The sequence below is a fragment of the Vanacampus margaritifer genome, chromosome 11, assembly GCF_051991255.1.
Source record: "Vanacampus margaritifer isolate UIUO_Vmar chromosome 11, RoL_Vmar_1.0, whole genome shotgun sequence".
NCBI classification, from domain to species: Eukaryota; Metazoa; Chordata; class Actinopteri; order Syngnathiformes; family Syngnathidae; genus Vanacampus; species Vanacampus margaritifer.
Genome location: NC_135442.1, coordinates 4,394,213 through 4,416,457, shown reverse-complemented (window position 1 = coordinate 4,416,457; position 22,245 = coordinate 4,394,213). Strand labels below are relative to the sequence as shown.

The following is a 22,245-nucleotide window of genomic DNA, read 5'->3' as shown; positions in this document are numbered from 1 at the left end:
TGGTCAAGAGCGAGACGCGGGAAGTTGGACATTTTGCGATCAAAGCTGACATTTTAGGGGCAAGTAGATGACATGAAAAAAAAAAAAAAAGTCTCAAGAAGCCAAACCCGAAAAGACACTAGAAGTCTACCATTTTGGCTTGAAACAGCCTTTTTAGGAGTTTATTACCAGAGATTCGTTTTCACATTACTTTCTAAAAATTTCAGTTAGCAATTTGGCAGGAGTGCCTATCATGACTAAACTATATAATTTTTTTTTTAAAAAAGTCTCAAAACACCAAGGAAGTCTGCTATTTTGGTTTGAAGTTTTATTTTATTGGTCATTTCCAGGGATCTTTCCTGGAAAAATTCAGTCTCCGAAGCCAATTTTGCTCACAATTTGAAATTTGGTAGATCTGCTGGTCATGAATAGACCCACAAAAATGCCCAGAAAAGACAAAATAAGTCCACCATTTTGGTTTAATATAGACATGATTTGAGCCATTTCCAGGTGTCACTCAAAAACTCGACAGATGAGAGGCACAAACCTGCCAATAATTAGATTTTTTTTTATCATTACAAAAGTGAGAATAGTACGTTTGATAATTTGCCATCAAATACTCAAAAAATTTTCCCGCCATTTTTTCCCCCAGGCATCTTTGCTCTCGTCTTGGATCTGATTAGCTTGTGCAGGTGCACCTCATCACGGCAGATCCAGATTAGATCGAGTCATTCATTAGCATTGTCACGTAGCTAATTAGGCTGATCGTTAAGAGCCGTTTGACCTTTTATTTCTTGTCATCCCAAAAAGCCAGAAGAATCGAGGGGAAGATGAAAATCGGTGTAAAGCGGCTAATCGCTGCATTTAATTCATTAGAACATCAAAGGCGACGTGTGGTGACGAGAAGGTGGAGGTCAAATAAAAGCCACACTTTTGGAGTTCATTTCATGAAGAAAAAGCAGCAACCAAAGCAAAACATTCGTAATAACCTCCTGTGGTTTAACTAATGAGACGAGCAGAGAACAAAACAACGCGTTCGAGGGTGCTGGGAGACGAGCGCGTTAGCGGCGGCGCACTAATGTCGCTCGTTAATAAGACGCAGGTGAGCAGGTGATTCATCCTGGTGTGCCGAGACGAATGCGGCAATAAAAGCAGTAAATAAAACATGAGCGAGCATTTATGGTTCTTAAATCTTTCACGTGTTCAACAAGGAGGCTCAGTTTCGGGCCATAACGCAAGCGAAATCCGCAGGAGGAAGTTAGCTTAGTCCCTGAGGTCAATCCATACGGTGGCCTTTAAGGGACAATCGGCATTTGATAAAGCACTCAGTCGTGGCCATTTGACGACTAACTACTTTTACATTTTTTGTCCGATTGCTATCAAATTTTAAGAAGCCACATTAGACAGATGGACAATGCTAACTTATAAGGGATTTTTGTTTGTGTTTATCCGTGTTGGCGGAGCAATATGGCAAACTTTGATGACTTGTCAAAAATAACAAAATGTTCGGTATGGTCTAATTTATGGTAATTAAAACATAAAAAATGTAGCCGCTAAATAAAGCCAGTTTCAACATAACATTTGGTTGGCATGTCTATCAGGAGTAGACCCACAAAAATGCTTGAAAAGAAACAAGAAGTCTGCCATTTTGCTTTGCGGTGGCCATTTTAGGATAATGGTGACCATTTGCAGGGTTTCTTCAAAAGATTTACATTTGTTTAAAAAAATTCAGCCCCCAAAGCCAAATTGTTGACGAGAGCTTTTTGATTTTTGGTAGGTTTGTCTATCTTCAGTAAACCCACAAAAAATGTCTCACCAAATCATGCTCAAAAAGACCCAGGAAGTCTGCCATTTTGTTTTAAAGCGGGCATTTTAAGATCATTTTGGCCATTTTCAAAGATAAACTTACCCTCCAGTTTTTTGGTCTACTTGCAGCAAAAATACTTGACAGGTAGGTGACTTTTTTTTGTTTTGTTTTCAGAATTGCGTACTGGCGGATTAGGGCAGGGAAATTTGATGACTCATCATAAAATATATAAACCACTAGGCAGCTAGTAATAACTGGTAAATGTTTTGGAAAATTAATTCCCCAAAGCCACTTTTATTAGTTTGGTAGGCAAATCTATCATGGGTAAAACTAAAAAAAAATTAATAATAATAAATAAAGAGGGTCAAAAAGCCATGCCCAAAAAGACACGGAAAGTCCGCCACTTTGGTTTGAAGCGGCCATTTTATTGACATTTTGGCCATTCCAGGCTTCCTTCAAAGACACTTCTCGAGATTTTGTTCAATTGCTACTAAACTTGAAGGATTTATCCTCAACAGGCAGATGTCAAATTGTGAAACCTCCAACCAACCTTGAACTCCATCGGCGTGTACTTCTCGTTCTTTGGCGTGCTGTTGCCCTTGTAGTTGAGGTGATTGGGCGTGGTCGGGTGGATGACGGCCGACTCTTGCGACGGCTTGTGGAAGCGCTGACAGTACACGTAGACCAGGAAGGACAAAAGACCCGCGCCGAGGAAGCAGGACACCCCGGTGGCGATCAGGTGGATGGACGTGAACGCTGCCCGGGGACCACAGCAAACGATACATCTTGGATTATTACCTCCGCCAAGGAGCGCTTGTATGTATGTGAGCAGGATTAAGCATAAATTACATGAGTTCGATGATATTTTGTAGATGATTTTGGGGTTTTCTCCGAATTTCTGCTAGCGTGAATGTGCCGTTTAGATTAGGTGGGGGGGTGATGATTTTTGTCAACAACTTCTGTACTCTTCTGTAATTAGGGCCTATACTCGACTCATCTTTTGTATTGAAAATAAATGGAGTAAATTGAAAGATGACAATTCTTCAGCAATTAACTAACAACTAACCCTTCGAAAGCATCTTAACTCGCACGTGGACAGAGAAAACACAGACACACGGATGTACACGGTAAGTAGCGTGCGTGGTAACATGCGCATGATGGGGAGGGGGGGGGGATGTGTTAGTGGGGGCTCGTCAGACCACTGCTAATCCACTTACCTCCGCAGTGTTGGTCCTTGTCAAAGCCGGATGCAGGGAGGATGACTGCAGAGAGGAAGACAGGAGCACACGGTCAGACGCACACACACGCGCATGCACACGCACGGACAAGCACACCCACGCATGCGTGGAATAACAAGAAAGGGGGCGAGGGGTAACACGCATGCAACAACCATGACGATGGCGCTGAAGATGTTTGCTCCATGGAGACGACACGACAAGACACCACAGCGTGTTTGGCGGCGTGTTGTTGTTACGTCTAAAAATTCATCTATCAATTTGGGAACGATTTCGACCCTCTAAAGAGATTAAGTGATGGATGAAGTGTGGATGTGAACTAGAATACCGTTTCTTAACCCTACTTAGCCCAAATCCTAACCTTGATAACAGTAATTTTCGAAAATTTTGCCCTAATCCTTAAACTGAACCCCAACGAGTCTTAACGGCTAACTCTAACCCTAACCTCTACTATCTTTTATCCCAACCCTTCTTACCCTAATCATAACTGGTAACCCTACTGATACTAATTCCAATGAACCCTAATCCCAACCACAAATCCAAAACCCTACACCCAATCTTAACCCCACACTCTATTTATTCCCAACCCCGATAGTTACTAACTCCGACCAAAACTCTAATCATAATCCTGTAAAGTCTAAATTTAGTAACCCTGACCCCATCCCTAACCCCACAAACCAAACTTAACTGTAGGAGCCAGGGTCAGGGTCAATAATATTAATCTTATTTAGTCGTGAAGGGAAACATTTTTAATGATGTTTTTCATGTGAGGCTGCTGTGCTAAAAACACATCAAAAGACGTGTTGTTAATGAAGCAGTTTTTATCCACCGTATTTTTTGGAACGATAGGTCACACTTTTTTCATAATTGGTCCTGTGACTTATTATTATTATTATTATTATTATTATTAGCTATGATTTATAATACAATTAGAGCTTGGACTCGTACCCAAATTGTTGTGACAAACAGTGCATGCTAAATTAGCAAGCTAGCTGAGGTTAGTTGCCATTCTCTACGACTTCTTCTATTTCTTCTTCTACTTTCTTTTAGGGCTGGCAAACAATTGTATAGCACCAAAGCCACAAAAACCGTCCAGGATTTTTCTACCTTTGGCCACAATCTAATGTGGGATTCTAGTTATACTCTAAAAACCGTTGGATCAAAAATAACCCAGCTATGGGTCAAAAATGGACCGATCCTCTACTTGGGTCAGTTTGACCCAACTTTGAGTCAAGAAATGGGTCTTTTAGTGTAAAACAACTCGTAAATAATGGTCAGATCCTTTACTTGGGTCAAAAAATGGGGTCATTTCGTATTAAACAACCCAGAAATGTGGGTCAAATTAACCCATAAAATGGATCAGTCCATTTTTGATCTATAATTGGGTTAATTTTGACCCAACAATCCATTTTAAACTAAAAAGAAAAACTTCTGTAGTTTCAAATCCAACCAGACTCTTTAGGATTTTTAGGTCTGAAATGTACTGTTCCTGGTCTCAGTTTTTCCAGATAAATTTCCCCCCAAAATGTGATTCATAGTCCAGTGTGATGCATTTTTTGACTGGTGCGTCTAATTACTCCGGAGGCGACTGGACTGAACAATACGGAATTCTTCGATCCCAAAGCGGGACCAAAGTCTCACAGAGTAGAAGACGTGTAGACTCACCAGGTATTTCGTTGCAGTCCCTACGGTGGGTGGCATTGCCCACGCAGGGGGCACCCCCGGTGGCACCGCACGTTCGGGTCCTCATCTGCACCCCCGATTCGTCGCAGGTGGACCACAGCGACCAGGCCATCCAGCCACCTGGACACAAACAAAATGACTGCCGAGAACAAAGCCAGACCTGCACTCCCATCTGAGGAAAACCCCCCAAGCTCCCCCCATCAAGTCACCAGACAAAGCTGAAAGGTTTGTGATGTAAACAAATGCATTCAGTGCACACTGGAGATGACGAGTAGGCGGCAAACAAAACCTCTGACCCGAGAGGGAAAAAAAGGAAAATTCCCACCGCGCTGAAATCAAATAAAAGAACGCTTTGCTTTTCTGGACTGAGCAGAAGCAGACTGGAGGATGCGTTTACCTCCGCTGTCAGCCTGGACCTCCATCTGCTCCCTTGGGGCCCAACACGCATCTAGACACACACACACAAAAGACTGCACCGTCATGCCTAAAGCGCAGCTAACGTTTTATCAGCCACGACAGAGGAAAGCTATTCAAATGCGACTGCAGTTCACTTATTTAAAGCGAGTGTGCGCATGCCCACAACGGCGCAAAAATACAAACACTCAGTCTAACCTTCCTTCACGCAGATTCAAACGCCGCCTCACGCTAGACTTGCTCTGGTCGTAAAAAAGAAAAAGAAAAAAAGAAGCACTTTTCTCCTTTGATGTCAAGGTTCCGTGACTACAATGGACCACCCCTTTCCTCCTGCCACCCTTCATTACCGTTTAATCACGGCCATGATTGGCAGGCAGAGACACTTGACGGCTGATTAGCAAATGGTCGCTGTAGCGTGCTAGTCCGTGTAGCCGACGGTCGATTGACAGAGCAGCAGAGAGGGAAAAGCCGATCAAAGGGGGCCGATTAGCATCTCGGCGCAGGCGGGAGAAACGACAGGAAGTCATTTACCTTTTTCCCCCCACCGGTTAGTAATTATGGAAGAGGCGGGAATAGTGTGTGTGCCCTGATTGGCAGGTGGGATAATTCCAATTGAAAAGCACTCGGGGGGTTGCTTGACGGGAGACAACGGGACAATTTGAGCACGAGGTGTCTGGACTTCAAACGTGTTGCCAAAAAACAAAAGCATGCACAGACACATACATTTTTTTATGTCCCTTATAAGAAAAAAAAAGGCAGAAATGGCATTAAAGGGGAAAAAAGTAGAAAAACATTCCATACGAGACAACATTCTCATAAGAAAAACATACCCATAACAAAAGAAACACTAAAAAGGAAGTGTGCCCACATATTCCTAAAAATAAATTATCCTACAAAAAGTCTACAAAATATAGGAAAAAAAATCCTTAAAAAAAAAAATCCTTAAAAAAAAATCTATAAAACTGTCCTAAAAACAAAACCAAAGTGTTGCAGATTTGCCCCATAATGAGTGTCTAAATAAAAAAAATGCTACAAATAAAAATTGAAATATATAAAGAGAAATCCTATATTAAAAAACACACACGTAAAAATGGCCTTAAAAAAATGAGAAAAAATGTCTTCATAAGAAAAAAATATCCTGACAATGTCCATTAAAAACCCTCAAATGAAAAGACAGAATAATAAAAAAGGTTCAAAAATGAAGAACAAAAATCCACCTCATATATAAATTAACCCTAAAAAGAAAAAAAGTCAACATAAAAATACAATTCTAAAAAAAAATAAGTGTGTTAAGTAGAACAAGCATAAAAATAAGGGAAAAAATTATTAAAGAAAGAAAGAAAGAAAGAAAGAAAATGTTTCCATAATCCCCAAATGTAAATAAAATCTAAAAAAAAAATAAATAAATCCCAATGCAAAAAAAATCATATAAAGAAAAACATGTCTCCATGAAAAAAAAAAATATATATATATATAACCCAAAAAACAGAAAAATATAATACAATAAATCATAATAATAAGTCATAATATAATACAATAAAATCCTATAAATAAAAATATTAGAATTTTTTTTTAACATGAGACTGGATTTCATGACATCCTAAAAGTGAAAAAATAGCGTCTTAAGAAAACAACATGAAAAATAAAAAAACAAAAAGTCCTAAAACGAACACGTATCATAACAAAAAGACATAAAAAGTCACCTTACAAATATGTGCTAATAAGAAAAAGGGAAAATGTCCTCATAAGAATAATTATCTTAAAGAGTAAAAAAATGACTTCATAAGCAAAAAGAGAGAGAAAAAAACCAACATGCATTGTATTTGTGTCTTGTTCTCACCATCACACGTGTGCGTGTTGCAGAGCGCCTCCTCAGTGTGCAGCCCCAGGCAGATGTCTCCCCCGCCGGCCGGTGGCGGGCTGCCACACGCTCGGGTGCGCTGGTAGTGGCCGCCGCCGCACGCCGCCGAACACGGCGACCACGATGACCAGCACGACCACGCGCCCTTCACTGCAAGCACCACAAATCGCCGCTTCACTACGGGAACGCAACACGTGGCTCGCTACGCGGTGACACGACGGTTCATATGCTTTGAAAGAAGTCACATAAAAATAAGTAAATAAATGAAAATGAACACCAGATACAGCAGAAGAAAAATACTTTTAATGTCACGATTTTGAAGTTGTTGACATTTTTTCTTTGTGGGATTATTTCATACTGTGATTATTTCTCCCTTTTCGAGATTTTATTCTCATGGGACAGTATAAAAATATATATTTTGGAGAATTCATTTTCTCATGGGGACTTTTTTTCATTGTAGGGACATTTTTCATTAGAAAAAAATTAAAATAAATCTTTCTCATTTGTGGATTTTTTTAAAGGATTTTTTTTCTTATGGGAATTTATTTAAATTTAGGAATAAATTTTGTTATCACTTTTTCTTTTGTGGATTTTTTATAGGGTCATTTTTCAGGATATTTTTTCTTATAAGACTTTTTTTTTTTAATCAAGATTTTCATTTTATGGGAATTTATTTAGATTTAGGAATTCATTTTTGGATATATTTTTTTTATTTGGACATTTTTCAGAATATATATATATATATATATATTAACCCTAACCTTATGGGCAAAGTTGTTCTATTTTGGGGGATTTTTTTCTTTGACTTTTTTTACTTTTAGGATTTCACTCATGGAATTTTGTTTATTTATTTATTTATTTATTTTTAGTTTTAGGGGTTAATTTTCTTTTAGAGATTTTTTTTAAATAAAGGTAGAAATGTTCCAATATATTTGCTCTCATTGGACATTTATTTATTTTAGAATTATTTTTGTCATTGAGAAATTTTTTCCTTTTTAAGATATTTTTTTTCCTTATGGAACATTTTTAAATTTTTGCTACCTAAATTACTAATGGGGATTTTTTTTCCTTTTATAGACTTTTTTAATAAGGATATTTTTTAAGTATATATTTCATCTGGGACATTTTTTTTTTTTCAGATTTTTTTCATGGGGACATTTTTTCAGTATATTTTTTGTTATGGTGAGATTTTTTTTCTTTTAAGAATTTTTGGGGGATTTAGGACATTTCTTGTTTTAGGAAAATATTTTAAACGGAGGCAGTCCTTTGTGAGCCCAGGGAACTATTTTTTTTTTGTCTGTCGTACTAGAATAAAGTGTAATTGCACATCAACTACAGTAGATGGCGGCGGCGCTCTCATTGTCAGAGTGTCACAGACCATGATTGAGAAGCACTGATCTAACAACGAGAGATATTTCTTTATCATTCAGAGAGAATCGTTGCACTACACATGAAATAACGACACACACAAATCACACAAAAAGAATACAAATGTATAATTACTACATTAGCTCGGCAATACAATTAAGATCTCAAGCACACCTGGGGGTGTGCATGGCACAACAAAGGTTGACGTGACCTCGTTAAAAGCTACACAAACCCATCGTGATGCATTTTTAGGTCGGAGTGAGAGCTCTTGACCTAGAACTTCCAAGAAAAGTTTTGTGTAATCGAGGTCTGACGGCTGTGATTTACAGCCCCTTTTTGCACTCAACGCTCACACACACAGGCGCGCACACACGCTCACACACACACCTTCCTAAATCTATATTGGCTCCATCCTTCCCGCTAATCTCATCATCAATTACAATTTTGCAGCCATTCTCTCTTTTGTCACTGGCCCTGTCCTTGGCCAATGAGTGTGTGTGTGTGTGTGTGTGGAGCGCACGTCCAAGCGGGCCGTGCACATGACGCTCATTTCAAAAGACCCAATCATTGGACTCCCACACCACCTGCTAACCACCTCACGCCTCCCTTGGCGGGCCGCACTCGAGGACACGTAGCAGAGTTTCTCACTAAATACCGAATGGGAGAAAGTATTTGAAATCGGCACCAGTGCTTCCGATTGACACAAAATCCGGCATGAGTGCATTTCATGATAAACAGCTCAAAAATCATCATAGAACATATAAAAAGCAGCCATTTTGGTCCGAAGCAGACATTTTCTTAGGCCATTTTTATTTTGGTGAACCATAAAAACGATTATTAGAAAATATCAGCATCCAGCACCAAACCTTCCAATTAAGACAAAATTCAGCACGCATGTTCAGGGTGAATGAAAAACATTACAGAACCTATGCTGTGAAAGCCACAGGTAGGCGGCCATTTTGGTTTGAAGCAGACATTTTTTCAGGCAATTCTCACGTTGAAAAATGTTAGCATCCGGCACGGATGGTGCGTTTGATTTACATCAAATCCAGTAAGCATGTTCATCATGACAGGATGCACAAAAAATAGTATAAAACCTATGCTGGGAAAGCCACATGTAGGCGGCCATTTTGGTTTGAAGCAGACATTTTTTCAGGCGATTCTAATGTTGAAAAATGTTAGCATCCGGCACGGATGATGCGTTTGATTTACATCAAATCCAGTAAGCATGTTCATCATGACAGGACGCACAAAAAATAGTATAAAACCTATGCTGTGAAAGCCACAGGTAGGCGGCCATTTTTGGTTTGAAGCAGACATTTTTTCAGGCGATTGTAATGTTGAAAAATGTTAGCATCCGGCACCGAAGATGCGTTTGATTTACATCAAATCCAGTAAGCATGTTCATCATGACAGGATGCACAAAAAAAAATAGTATAAAACCTATGCTGTGAAAGCTACAGGTAGGCGGCCATTTTGGTTTGAAGCAGACATTTTTTCAGGCAATTCTCATGTTGAAAAATGTTAGCATCCGGCACGGATGGTGCGTTTGATTTACATCAAATCCAGTAAGCATTTTCATCATGACAGGATGCACAAAAAATAGTATAAAACCTATGCTGTGAAAGCCACAGGTAGGCGGCCATTTTTTGGTTTGAAGCAGACATTTTTTCAGGCGATTCTAATGTTGAAAAATGTTAGCATCCGGCACGGATGATGCGTTTGATTTACATCAAATCCAGTAAGCATGTTCATCATGACAGGATGCACAAAAAATTGTACAAAACCTATGCTGTGAAAGCCACAGGTAGGCGGCCATTTTGGTTTGAAGCAGACATTTTTTCAGGCAATTCTCATGTTGAAAAATGTTAGCATCCGGCACCGAAGATGCGTTTTAATTTACACCAAATCTAGTAAGCATGTTCATCATCACAGGATGCACAAAGATCTTTATAGTAGCTATGCTGTGAAACACACATGTAGGCAGCCATTTTAGTTCAAAGTGGTTATTCAAGGCCATTTCTGGTAAAAAGTTTTTGAAAATAGTAGCATCCGGCACCAAATGAAGCACAGATGTTCGTAATAACAGGACGCACGAAAATCCTTATAGAGAAGCTCTGCTATGAAGTCATTGTAACGTATACACGCGGGTGTTTCTGGATTCTTACCGGGACAGGCCTGGACGTTGCAGTCCTGGTACTCCACGGGGGAGCCCCTGCAGGCCACGGGGGCGCTCTTGCCCTCCGGTCCGGCGCAGGATCGCCGTCGGGTGCGGTATCCTTTGGAGCAGCTCTGCGAACACACGGACCAGGAGTCCCACGAAGACCAGCCCGGGGCGCTCGCACCTCGGATCAGCGGGGTCCTAAGCAGCTCCTCCACTAGGTCTACAGATCAATATATATATATATATATATATAAAAAAAAAAAAATCAATAGAGTTCCTGGGACAACAGAAAATCACATCCAGATAAAGACCTACGTCATCCTATGTGGACTAGTTTTTCATGCAGTAGTCCTATGTAGCCACATCTAGTGTCGCATAGGTAAGGACCAAGATATTGGAAGGCAGTCCTGACCCTGCAGGAGGTCACATTTTGTGTGAGTGTGTCGTGTGCAGTGGAATGCGCATTTGAGGGCAGGCATCCACTGATGGATGCCTGAAGGGGGGCAGCGCACATAGCTGGGCTGTAAAATAACATTTGTCTTGACAGCAGGAGATATGTTGCCACGAGAAAAACGTTCCGTCAAAGTTGAGCTGCCATCGTCAATCCTTCAACAAAAAAAAACTCCTTAATATTGTTTTTAATTTTTACATCATGAATCCTTCAAGCAGAGAACCTCCTTTGGGGCTTTCATTTTACATATTTTTTTTTACATTTTGGTTCAATGAGGGTTCATTGCTGACAGGACAAAAAAAAAGTGTGACATATCAATCCACAGTGTAGTAAATCAAATTTTTAAATGATGCTAATACCCCAAATTGTATGTTAGGCCATGTTAGCCAATCGGGAGCCTGAAGAGAGAAACGACGCAACAAAGTAGTCTTATAATTGTGATGCTCAAATCTGTACACATGCGTACATGAAAATCATTCAGCATTTGTTATATATTCTATAAATCATTTTTATTATCTATTTACGCTGACATTTGCTTTTCAATATACTATATTAACATTTTTGTAAATATTTCCATTCAAAATTTCTAATTTTAAAGGTACACATTTTTTCTATCTTTAAATATATTTGTAATTATTTTTAAATAATAATAGCCAATATTAAAAAAAATTAAACAGAATATTATGCATATTATTTATTATACAGTCGATGTTTATTCCAATATTATATCTAAAATATATACAGCATATTTCTATATATAAGAATGTATTCTTGGCATAAATTATTTTAATATTTTGTAATATTTTTATGCATTTATATTTTGTAATATTTTTATTTATTTTGTGTTACAAAATATTTTGTAATAATAATAGTTATAAATAATTTATTCTTTTATTTGTATTTTTTTAACAAAATATTAGGATTTATGATACTGTCAATGTTTTTATTTCCAATATCATACAGCGTATTTCTATATACAAGAACGTATTTTTGTCGTGAATTATTTTAATATTTTTGTATTTTGTAATATTTTTTATTTTTGCAATATTTGTATTTATTTTGTGTTCCAAAATATTTTGACCCCCCCCCCCCCCATCATAAACCACATTGCAGCTGGCTTACCGTCGGTGTCGCAGGCGGCGGTGCCGTCGTTGGGGCAGTATCTGGTCTCCAGCTTGCGCCGTCCCATCTGCATCTGGTGCGGGTCGGCCAGGCGAGCTCGGCACATGTAGCGGGTGCGCTGCTCCTGCCGCGAGCCGCCCTGCGTCACGTTGACCGGCATCCACGGCGTCCACGGCGTGTTCCGCTTCACCTCCGGACACGCCTCCAAGTTACACGCCTTGTACTCCTGGAAAATGTCATAACTTCCAAAAGTGTAACCATTCTTAAGGTCCGATTTGATCGCGAGATGGCGCTTACTAACCAGGGCGCATCCCGGGCAGCTGTTGCCGTTCTCGCAGGTGCGCACCCGCGAGTGAACCCCGCCGCTGCACTCGCTGCTGCACTTGGTCCACGAGCCCCACGGCGACCACAGGACCGGCTGGGGGCACGAGACTGCCTCGTTACAGAACCTGATAAGAGGGCGCCCACAATGACTTGGGATGATTATGACTTTTTAACAGAAAATTTTGACATTTATCTAAAATAAAATGTGTAGACTATTGGGGAAAATATATGGCCTTATTCCAAAAAATGATTGATTAAGTCGAAAAATATTCTTGAAAATTTATAAAAATAAATTCTTGAAAAAAATAAAAAAAATTGTAAAAACTATGACTGTCCTTTTAATATTATGAATATTCTTATTGATTTTTTAAAACTATGACAAGTCCGATTAAGTGCGATATAGATTATAATATAGTTAAAAAAAAATTTAAAATAATATACTACATTTTTCCTTGAACAATTACAATTTAAGCGTATGTTTAATTTAACAAGCTTTTTCTTGTAATTAAAAAAAAAACTTTTTCCTTGTAAGATTATGACTTTCAAAAATCTTGAAAAAAAAATCCTTATAAGACTACAACTTTTTTTCATCGTAAAATTACTTCATTCATGTAAGATGATGACTCGCAAAAAAAGATTGCCTTGGGAAAAAAAAGACTTCCTTTTGCAAAATAATGACAATTTAATTTCTAATTTCTTAAGTTTTCAATTGAGTTGTGCGGGTTATAAATGAGATTAATCATATGATGTAATCATAATAATTGGCTGGCATGAATAGGGGTGTGTAGACTTTTCATATCCACCATAGAAGAGTTTGTTCCTTACCTCTCGTCACGGCTGGCCCCCACGCAGACGCGACCTCCGTGCCGCGGTGCCGGGTTGTTGCAGGAGCGCTGGCGCAGTTCGAATCCCGTGCCACAGCTTGTGCTGCACTGTCCCCATGACGACCAGGGCGTCCAGCCTCCGTTTCTATGGCGATGCACACAAACAACAGGATCCCGTTAGGACAGAATTGGCTAAAACGTTTGTGCTCAAGGATCGCATTTGAGCTTTAAAGCCAAAAGATGGGAGACATCGTTCATTTATAAGGTTGGGGGGGGAAAAAAGTTGTGTGTGTGTAAAATATGATTGTTTGCATCTACAATACATTAATTCACAAATTATTTCATGGAATAAATACATTTTAATAAGCTATTAAACATGCAAAATTAAAGCAAAAAATTTAAGTTCATTTTAATAATAATATCGTATTTGATGCTCACGTTTATTAGATTACTCTTAATTAAGTGGATTGTAGCAAATTTATCAATTATTCAACAAAATGTTTTTTTAAGTACATGCAAAATCGTTTATTTTACCATTTTTTTCACTTTATTTCCAATTAGTCAGTTATTAAAATTCAATATAAATAATAAATATCAAATTATTTGATGAGATATATGAATTAAAAACAGTAAAAAAAATGTTTTATTCTATTTAAATTTACGAATATTTCTTTACATTTTTTTTTTAGTATTTACAGTAAGGTAATCAAGAAACAAAATTAAAAAAAATTTAAAGGAAAAATGGAAACATATTTTATTAAACTTTTTTTTAAGAAAGCATATTTTAGTATTTACAATAAGTCAGTGAACAAATAATTTAAGGAATAATAAGAAATTATGGAATATAATAAAATAAAGACAACAAAACATAATAAATAATAATAAAAATAATATAAATCAATATGAAATAATAAAAACTCAACAAATATGGTTGTTTTATTAGTAAATTAAACTTACAATTAATAAAAAAAACATCTAAATACTGTAAAAATGTTAAATAGTTAATTTTACTAATACTTTTTATTCAATTATTTATGTGCTCAAATAAATACATTAAAAAAAGAATAAAAATGAATAATTGATAAAGACAAAAAGTCTGCATCATTGCAACAAATGTTGTGGGCTGGAGAGCATGTGGTTCTTCTGCATTCATTCGCCACATTGATAAAACATTTCTCTTTCGTCCACCTGGAGCAGTTGGCCACCTCGATGGTGGCGCCGTCGCACTTCCTGCCCCCGCAGCGAGGGGCCGGGCTGTCGCATGACCTGGAACGACACAAACACGAGCTGACGCCGTCGACGCCATCATCGTTGTTGCACGCCTGCCACGCCGTCCAGTCTCCGAAGGCGCCGTGCGTGGTCTGGTTCTGCATCTGGACAACAAAAATACACAGGTGGGCGTCAGTCATATTTGGGCAACTCAAATAATGAGTCACTGAGATCTTGGACTTACCGGACATGCTGTGATGTTCTGCTTCCACTGGCTCATGTTGGTGCTGTCCTCCAGCGTAGTGCAGCGGCGCTGTCGCATGTCCCAACCGCAATATGGATCCCGGGCCTCCAAACACAGCCTGCAGGAGGCGCAATTGCAAATGTTTCAGAAAGTGAGTAGAGATTTCCTGTGTCTTTCTCGCTATGACTTCTTGAGACTTTTTTGTGGGTCTACTCATAATAGACACGTCTACCAAATTTCATGTTGCTAAATGAAACTAGCTTTGGGGGCTGAACTTTGAAACAATGTTACATTTAGGGTCACGTTAGAAACCCCAGTAAGACAACCAGCATGACATCACATCAATATGATTGGTCGCTTGGTTACTTCCTGATGACATCAGAGCTGTGAAGTCACATAAATAACAAACCCACATTTAGCAGATCCAGTTAGCAGATACGCTACATCACCCAGTCAAATATTCATAAGCCGCAGTGAAGCAGCTGTGATGGCGGCTAATTGAATGTTTAGCCGCTAATGAGGAGTCTGATGTAAAGGATGACTGTGGCGGCTCGTTAGCTTCACTTCCTGTCTGCCTTCACAGCACTTCCTGTCTGCGCCAACCCTCCATTAAAAGGTGCCATCAGGTACGAATGAAGCGACAGCAGGCGGCCGCGTCTAATGGTGCGATTCAGCGGCTCAAGGTCGACGGCGTGATTTCACCGAGGATCTATCATTTGCAGATCAACTGCTCGGAACTATGAGCACCAGTCAAAGTCAAAGTCGCAGCTTTTCGCTCTCTCTTCTAGCACAATAGTCAGCCTTTTTCATACACTACAACCACTGTACTTGAAATTTCTTTTGAAAACTACAGTATTACTATTTCAAATAGAAGTCCCGTATGTCCTTTGTATTTTTAATAAAATTTAATTTCATCTTGTATTTTGTTTTATCATATTTTGTTATATTTTTAAAGAATTTGTCATAAAATATTATTTTTTATATATTGAATCAGCTTTTTGTTTTATTATTATTGTATTTTCTCCCTTTTATTGTTGTATTTTTTGTCCTCTTTTTTTAGCTAATATTTTATTGAATTTTTTTTGTATTATTTCATCATTTTATGCATTTTTTGTGTGCAATACATAAATCTAATGGTTTTGTGTTTTTAATCCAATTTTTAATTATTTGGTCTTACATTTTATCAAAAATATCTTACAAAAGTTTTTTTTTTTTTTTTTTTTTCTCTTCACAGGAGAGCTCAGTATTGTTCATTCGATTTGACATCATCATTGCTCTCCTTTTTTTTTTTTTAAATTCAACAAATCAATTAAAAAAATTTAATAAATGTTTTTTTTTTTTTTTTTTTTACAAAAGTTTAGATGTATTTGTAATACTGTACTTCTAAAAATAATATTATATTTTTAATATTTGTGTGTTTTTCTACCCAATATGTATCCTACTTTTGAGGGTTAGCACAATAGACGAATTCAGACCCAACTCGCCGACTGCCCAGCGAAAATGGACACATAAAGCACTTCCTAATTTAATGACATTCTAATTTTTGTTTACAAGACATGCCCACGCGGTAAAAGTTAATCCCCCGCGAAGAAGAGGAGTACATGCACGCAATGCCGTATATAAGATCCTCTGACATAAAATCGTTTACAGGCGTATGAAAACAACTCTGGGCAAAGAGCCACATGCTGCTTCACTAACGTGACTTCAATGTTCAACAGGCCACCGGCCCACAAAACGACACATCTGCGGACATAAATCGTCCGGATTGTCTGGTAGGCGTAATTGTCGCATCTGATCCTTTGTCGTAAAAAACGCTGTCTGCTTTTACGGCGGATGCGTAAAAGACTGGCGTGCGCGCCTATAATTGCGCCGATGATCGGCACGGCCGATAAACGCTGGGGAATATTATGACACGCACTCTCCCGCCCTCCCTGGGGACAAACATGCTGACAGGCTCGGCTTCTCCCCAGCGGCAAGACTTCTTCCCCGAAGCGCAGCTGAGGAGTGACGAGCGGGCTCCAGTCAGCCGCGACGTGTGTGACGCAACACTGCTGCCAGCCAATTAAGACACGGTGCTGACACCACGCTGATACACACGGTGGCACTCAATAGAACGCATACCTCCACCAAGGCAGTAAGTACATTCAGGTGTTATTCATGGCATAATGCAACACATTGAATTGAATAGAAAAGCTTCCCTGTGTAATTATTTGGTGACCTTGGCACTACAGCAAAGAATCATATTTTTGATTTAAAAAATAAAATAAAAATCATTTTGTCATTTAAAAAAAATAAGAATAGTCCTTTTTCTAAAAAATAAATGTTCACATTTATTATTATTATTATTATTTTTATTATTATCTACTATTCGTGCTATTATTTTCTAATATTCATACCATGAAAGTTTCACGATACTAGAGCCAAGGGGAGACTGTGGAGCAGTGGGGTGTAATATTGCATTAAAAAGGAGACTGTGGAGTATAATACAGCAAAGTGAGACTATGGAGTCAAATACTGTAGCAATATAGATACTGTGGAATAAAGTGGACAGAGAGGAGAATTCTCCAGTAAAGTGGAGACTCTGGAGTAAAAATATTGCAGCAATATAGAGACTGTGGAGTGTAATGCCAAAGCTAAACAGACACTGTGGATCATAACAAAGGAACAAAAGAGAACATTTTCAAGTGTAAAATGCAGCAATGTGGACACTATGGAGTGTAATGTGGCAAAGCAACAAAATGGAGACTATGGAGTGTAATACAGAAAAATGAAGACTGGGAGTATAATGTCTTCAGCAACATGGAGACTTTGGACTGTATTATTGCAGCAAATTGGACACTGTGGAATATAACAATGCAGCCAAGTGGACACTACGGAGATTATGGAAAACGGCTTGATCCATTAATAAAAACAAAACAAAAAAACAAACAAACTTGTGAGTTACTGCAATAAAGGCAACATGGCCGCTAAACTAGTGATGCTAATGCGCGTTTGCAAACAATGCAGCTAAGCTAGCGTGTTGCGGCTAAAGTAAATCAGCTCTCAGGGTGAGTTAGCGAGACAGGCGGAGGACGGTGCGGCACCATTAGCTCCAGGTGCCAAGTGGCTGGGTCAAACCTAATCACCGTAAATAGAGGACAATACATACACACGCACACTCAGACACACACGCACACAGGGCGCAGCAGGCAATCAGTAAAAGGCTACATATCACCTGCTGTTGAAAAGGTTTAGCAGCGTAACCAAAAAACAAGATGGATGAGCTAAACGCTAGCTAGCGAGTGGATCAATAAGAGAAAAGAGCGAGGCATTAAAAGCACTTTCACTTAATTGAATTTGCTCGCAGGATGCTCACACCGACACCCGCCACTGACGCACAACGCCGCCACTTAGCGCGCTCAGCTAACAGCTACGCTACAAGCACGCGGCTTCACCACTAATGTCATGCAAACACACTAAGAGAGAAGTTTTTGTTTTGTTTAAAAAACAACATTTGTACTATATAATTGACAGTAAAACTCAGGACTTCTACTTTTACCACAGTCTGTTTTTACAGTATGAATTTGTACATCTGCTCAAGTACAAAAAGTTTTTTTTTTGCCACCTCCGACATATACACACACATAGACACACACAAGCATGCACACACACTTAACACACAAGTGTCAGGCAGTTGATCTAATGAGATGTCGGCAGTGAGAGGAACACGAAGATCCCCTCCAGCTGGAGACCTCTCACTCTGACACTTTTCCTCACTCCTGACTCGTGTCAACGTGTCCGTCAACTCCACTCTTCACGTCGGTGGACATTTTGACAGCTCGCCGAAGCTCCGGCGACGAAAAAGAAAAACGATGGCATGGCTAATATTAGCAATAGCTGACGGATGGGAGGAGGAGAAGAAAACTAACACACAATGTGAGAAATGTTCTCAGTTTTATTCCTTGCAAAAAAAAAGAGAAAAATTGGATAGTGCAAGGAATTCATGATACAAGGTCATCGGCTGCGATCACATACTCGTACTAAACAAGGAGCCGACTCATGATGACAAATGTACACTTGTTAACGAGCAAAATATGGCTAATGAGCCACATGTTGCTTCACCAAAGACCAGCTGATTTACAACGTCAAGGAAAGGCTAAAGAAAAAGCGTGTGTGCGCATGTTAGTACGTCTAACAAAAGTCCAAAAAATGGAACACCTATAGTGACATAAAAGTGTTAGCATAACATTAGCTAGCACGTTAGCAAGATACTAATGTAAACAGACTACTAAGATAGTATTTATCTCCACTGACAGATTGTCTTGATGTCATCACTGTGGCGGTATCCAAGGTCTATGTTGTGAAAATGGAGGTGATGAACTTTAACAGGTTTTCCTTCATTTAAATAACACTAAACACACATACAACAACAACAACAACACTAGTAATAGTAGCAATAATCATATTTGGATTTTCATTTCAAGGAAGTGCTGACCCGCCCCAAAACATCCATCTCCTATTGTGTCTACAAAAAAAAAAAAAAAACTTTTTTTAGGTAGCTAATTAATCCTGGCGGAGGACGTTTTAATCAGCCGCTATAAGGCGGCGGCGCATTGAGCGGAATTAACTGCCAACAGAGAACAGAACAGAGGAGAAGCAGCCTCGATCGTCTTCCCTCCTTGGATGAGCAAAGTCTATTCATGGTCGCCTTCAAAGCACAACTGTGGGAGAAACCGGAGGAATACACGCCACCTTGAACGCATCAGCTGCGAAACCATGCATGCTAACAAACAACACGAGTGGAAGAGGAACAGGACGTCCTGTATTTATGACTTTGGAGACACGTTTTATCTGAGAGGAGACGAAGGGTGGAAAGACAATCAAGCGCTGCATAAAAGTGGAGCATAGAGCGCAAAGTGGATATCATATAAAGTAGCAAGAGTTGAGACAGTGGAACGTAATAGTAATAATAGTTTTGTAATAGAGACTGTGGAGCAGCAAAGTGGTGACTGTGGACTATAATGTGGACACTGGGGAGCAGAGTGTAAAAAAGTGGAGACTATGGATCAGTAAAGTAAATATAATATTAAAGCAAAGTGGAATTTGTGGAGTGTAATATATTACAGCAACATGGAGACTATGGCATAACATACATTGATAGTGAAGACAGTAGAGCGTAATAGTAAAGGAAAGAGGAGGCTGTGGAGTGAAATAATGCAGCCAAGTGGAGATTGTGGATCATAATAAAGCAAAATAGAGAATGTAGAGTGTTATACTTCAGCAAAATCAGAGACTGTGGAATGTAATACCACAGCAAAGAAGAGGCTATGATGTCTCGCAATGCGACTAAATGGAGATTATGGAATACAATGCAGCAAAGTGGAGACTGTGGACTCACGTTTCAGTGCGGTATGTGGAGCATCTCTCCAGGGGGATCTTCAGCACTCGGTCGCTGAGGCCCACAAATAGCGATCGGTCGCTGTGCAGGATCTGCAAGCTCAGGATTGGCTGGCGCACGCCGGGTGGGAGGAGCTCCATCTCCTCCAAGTAGCAGCCTTGCAGGTTCTTGTTGGACGTGGCCAGCGCCTTCAGGATGCTGCCATATTCTGCATAAAAAAGACAAATCGGTCCTGACTCTTTATTATTTGGAGATTATTTGGACTGTGCTCTGTGTGGATTTATCTGCACTGACCGGTGCCGATGTACATGACGTGGTAGAGCGTGTCCATGCCCTGCACGATGTCCACAGCCAGGTGGGAGAAGCGCACGTCGTCCTGCATGACCAGCGGGTCCACCGACTCGGGCTGCACCACCTCGTTCATCAGGAAGAGGCGCTGGGCGTCCTGCAGGCTGCGCTCTGTCAGACCCTCGTTCGGACCCTCGTCCTCGATGGTGCCGCACTGACCGTGGAGGAGGGAGATTCAACACATGTTTGTCCTGTCCTGTCCTCTTGCGGGTGTGAGGAATGATAGTCAGAGTGAGACTGACCTGGAAGTTGCTGATGGGGTTTGGGGTGGGCATCCAGGTGGAGCGAGGGTTCTCCTGGGAGCGGAACGGCCCGTTGAACGCTCGTGTGATGGCGCTCAGGTTGAAGGCGCAGACGGCTGACGCTGCGATGCTGTTGCTGGGTATGAAAGACAGGACAGATCAGGACAGCACAGGAAAGGTTGAGGACAATATAGGACAGGACAGGACAGGTTGGGATAGGAAAATTGGATTGGGGATAAAAGAATACGACAGTAGGGGGAAAAGGAGATAATATGGATGAGACAGGACAAGGCAGGACATGACAAGAGAGGACAGGATTGGACAGGGAGGGTCAACGGGAGTTGTTATGGATGGGTCAGAAAGGGACAAGGTGGGAAATGTGACTGGGTGGAACAGGAAATGACGGTAGGGAAAAATGGGAGTTGTTAGATATGAAGGCTGGGACAGGACAAATCAGAACTGGACAGGACAGGAAAAGGCAGGGGAGAAAGAGATAGGGCAGGAAAGGACAAGACAGAAAGGGAGAAAAAAATGGGAGATATGAATTGGGGATAAAAGGACAGGACAGCAGGGACAATAGGAGAGGGTATGGATGGGACAGGACAGGGAAGGGCAGAACAGGCCAGGACAGGATGGGAGAGGAGGGACTTGCTATAGATAGGTGAAAACAGGACTGGATGAAACAGAATGAGACAGGAAATAACGGGAGAGAAAAATGCAAGATATTATGCTTGGGACAGAACAAGGCAGGATAGGACAGGCCAGAAAAACAGGGCAGGATAAGATAAGATAGGTAGGTGACGACGGACCATGACAGGAAAGAAGAGGACAGTAGGGAAAATGTGAGTCGATATGGACGGAATAGGACAGTATAGGATGTGACAGGAAAAGGCAAGAGGGGAGAAATGGGATATATGATGGCTCGGGCAGGAAAAGGCAGGTCAGGACAGACAGAAGTGCAGTGTGAAAAGGCCTTTGGACTTCGGCAGCAGCTGACCTGAATAGAAGGCCATGTTATGTACGTCCTTGTACACGTTCCAGTTAGTAAAGTGCATTACAGATGGATAGATATGAATTGGACACGGCAGGATACGATAGGAACAGAAAAATAGTAGCTGTTATTCCCGAAATCAACATTGTGTTTGGTGTGTTCATCCATGTCACGATGTCCTCCCCTTAATAAACCTTTACAAACTGTACCAACACGCCTTGTTTGGCTGCAGGCTGAGCTTCACTATCAGCCCTGTGCAGTCAATAAGAACACAATTAAAGTCCCACTTGGAGAGCAGGTGTCACATGAGAGAGAGAGAGAGAGTGAAATAGAGAGAGGAGGTAATGACTTCCTTCCTTCACTGATGCTGATTTTTTCTTTTGTTTGTTGCCGGGTTCGCCCACATGCTTGCCCTTCACCAAACCAGCATGAGTCAGCGGGCCGCGGCGACACTTGTGGGAGGACGACCAGCTGGTGGGTAGAAGGACACTTCTGTGTGTTATCGTGCGAGGCTTCTTGAGACTTTTTTGTGGGTGTTCTCATGATTGACATGCCTACCAAATTTCGTGTTGCTAAGCAAAACTGGCTTTGGGGGCTGCATT

General features: G+C 40.2%; 1 protein-coding gene across 6 annotated transcripts in view; it reads right to left on the bottom strand.

Moving 5' to 3' along the window:
- The window catches only part of sema5ba (sema domain, seven thrombospondin repeats (type 1 and type 1-like), transmembrane domain (TM) and short cytoplasmic domain, (semaphorin) 5Ba), an 83,179-nt gene that overhangs the window by 2,592 nt on the left and 58,342 nt on the right, over positions 1-22,245 (bottom strand). Inside the window, exons 9-22 of one of the 6 annotated variants that reach the window (XM_077579296.1) lie at positions 20,653-20,788; positions 20,357-20,564; positions 20,063-20,270; positions 14,686-14,803; positions 14,421-14,605; positions 13,234-13,377; positions 12,386-12,533; positions 12,085-12,310; positions 10,516-10,731; positions 6,959-7,129; positions 5,102-5,152; positions 4,687-4,824; positions 3,004-3,048; positions 2,337-2,542 (exon numbers count right to left, since the gene is read on the bottom strand). In XM_077579296.1, the coding sequence (XP_077435422.1) occupies positions 2,337-2,542; positions 3,004-3,048; positions 4,687-4,824; positions 5,102-5,152; positions 6,959-7,129; positions 10,516-10,731; positions 12,085-12,310; positions 12,386-12,533; positions 13,234-13,377; positions 14,421-14,605; positions 14,686-14,803; positions 20,063-20,270; positions 20,357-20,564; positions 20,653-20,788 (2,200 nt within the window). Of the gene's footprint in view, positions 1-2,336; positions 2,543-3,003; positions 3,049-4,686; positions 4,825-5,101; positions 5,153-6,958; positions 7,130-10,515; positions 10,732-12,084; positions 12,534-13,233; positions 13,378-14,420; positions 14,606-14,685; positions 14,804-20,062; positions 20,271-20,356; positions 20,565-20,652; positions 20,789-22,245 lie in introns of all 6 variants that reach the window. The other 5 variants (XM_077579293.1, XM_077579298.1, XM_077579294.1 and 2 more) reach the window with 5 other exon arrangements.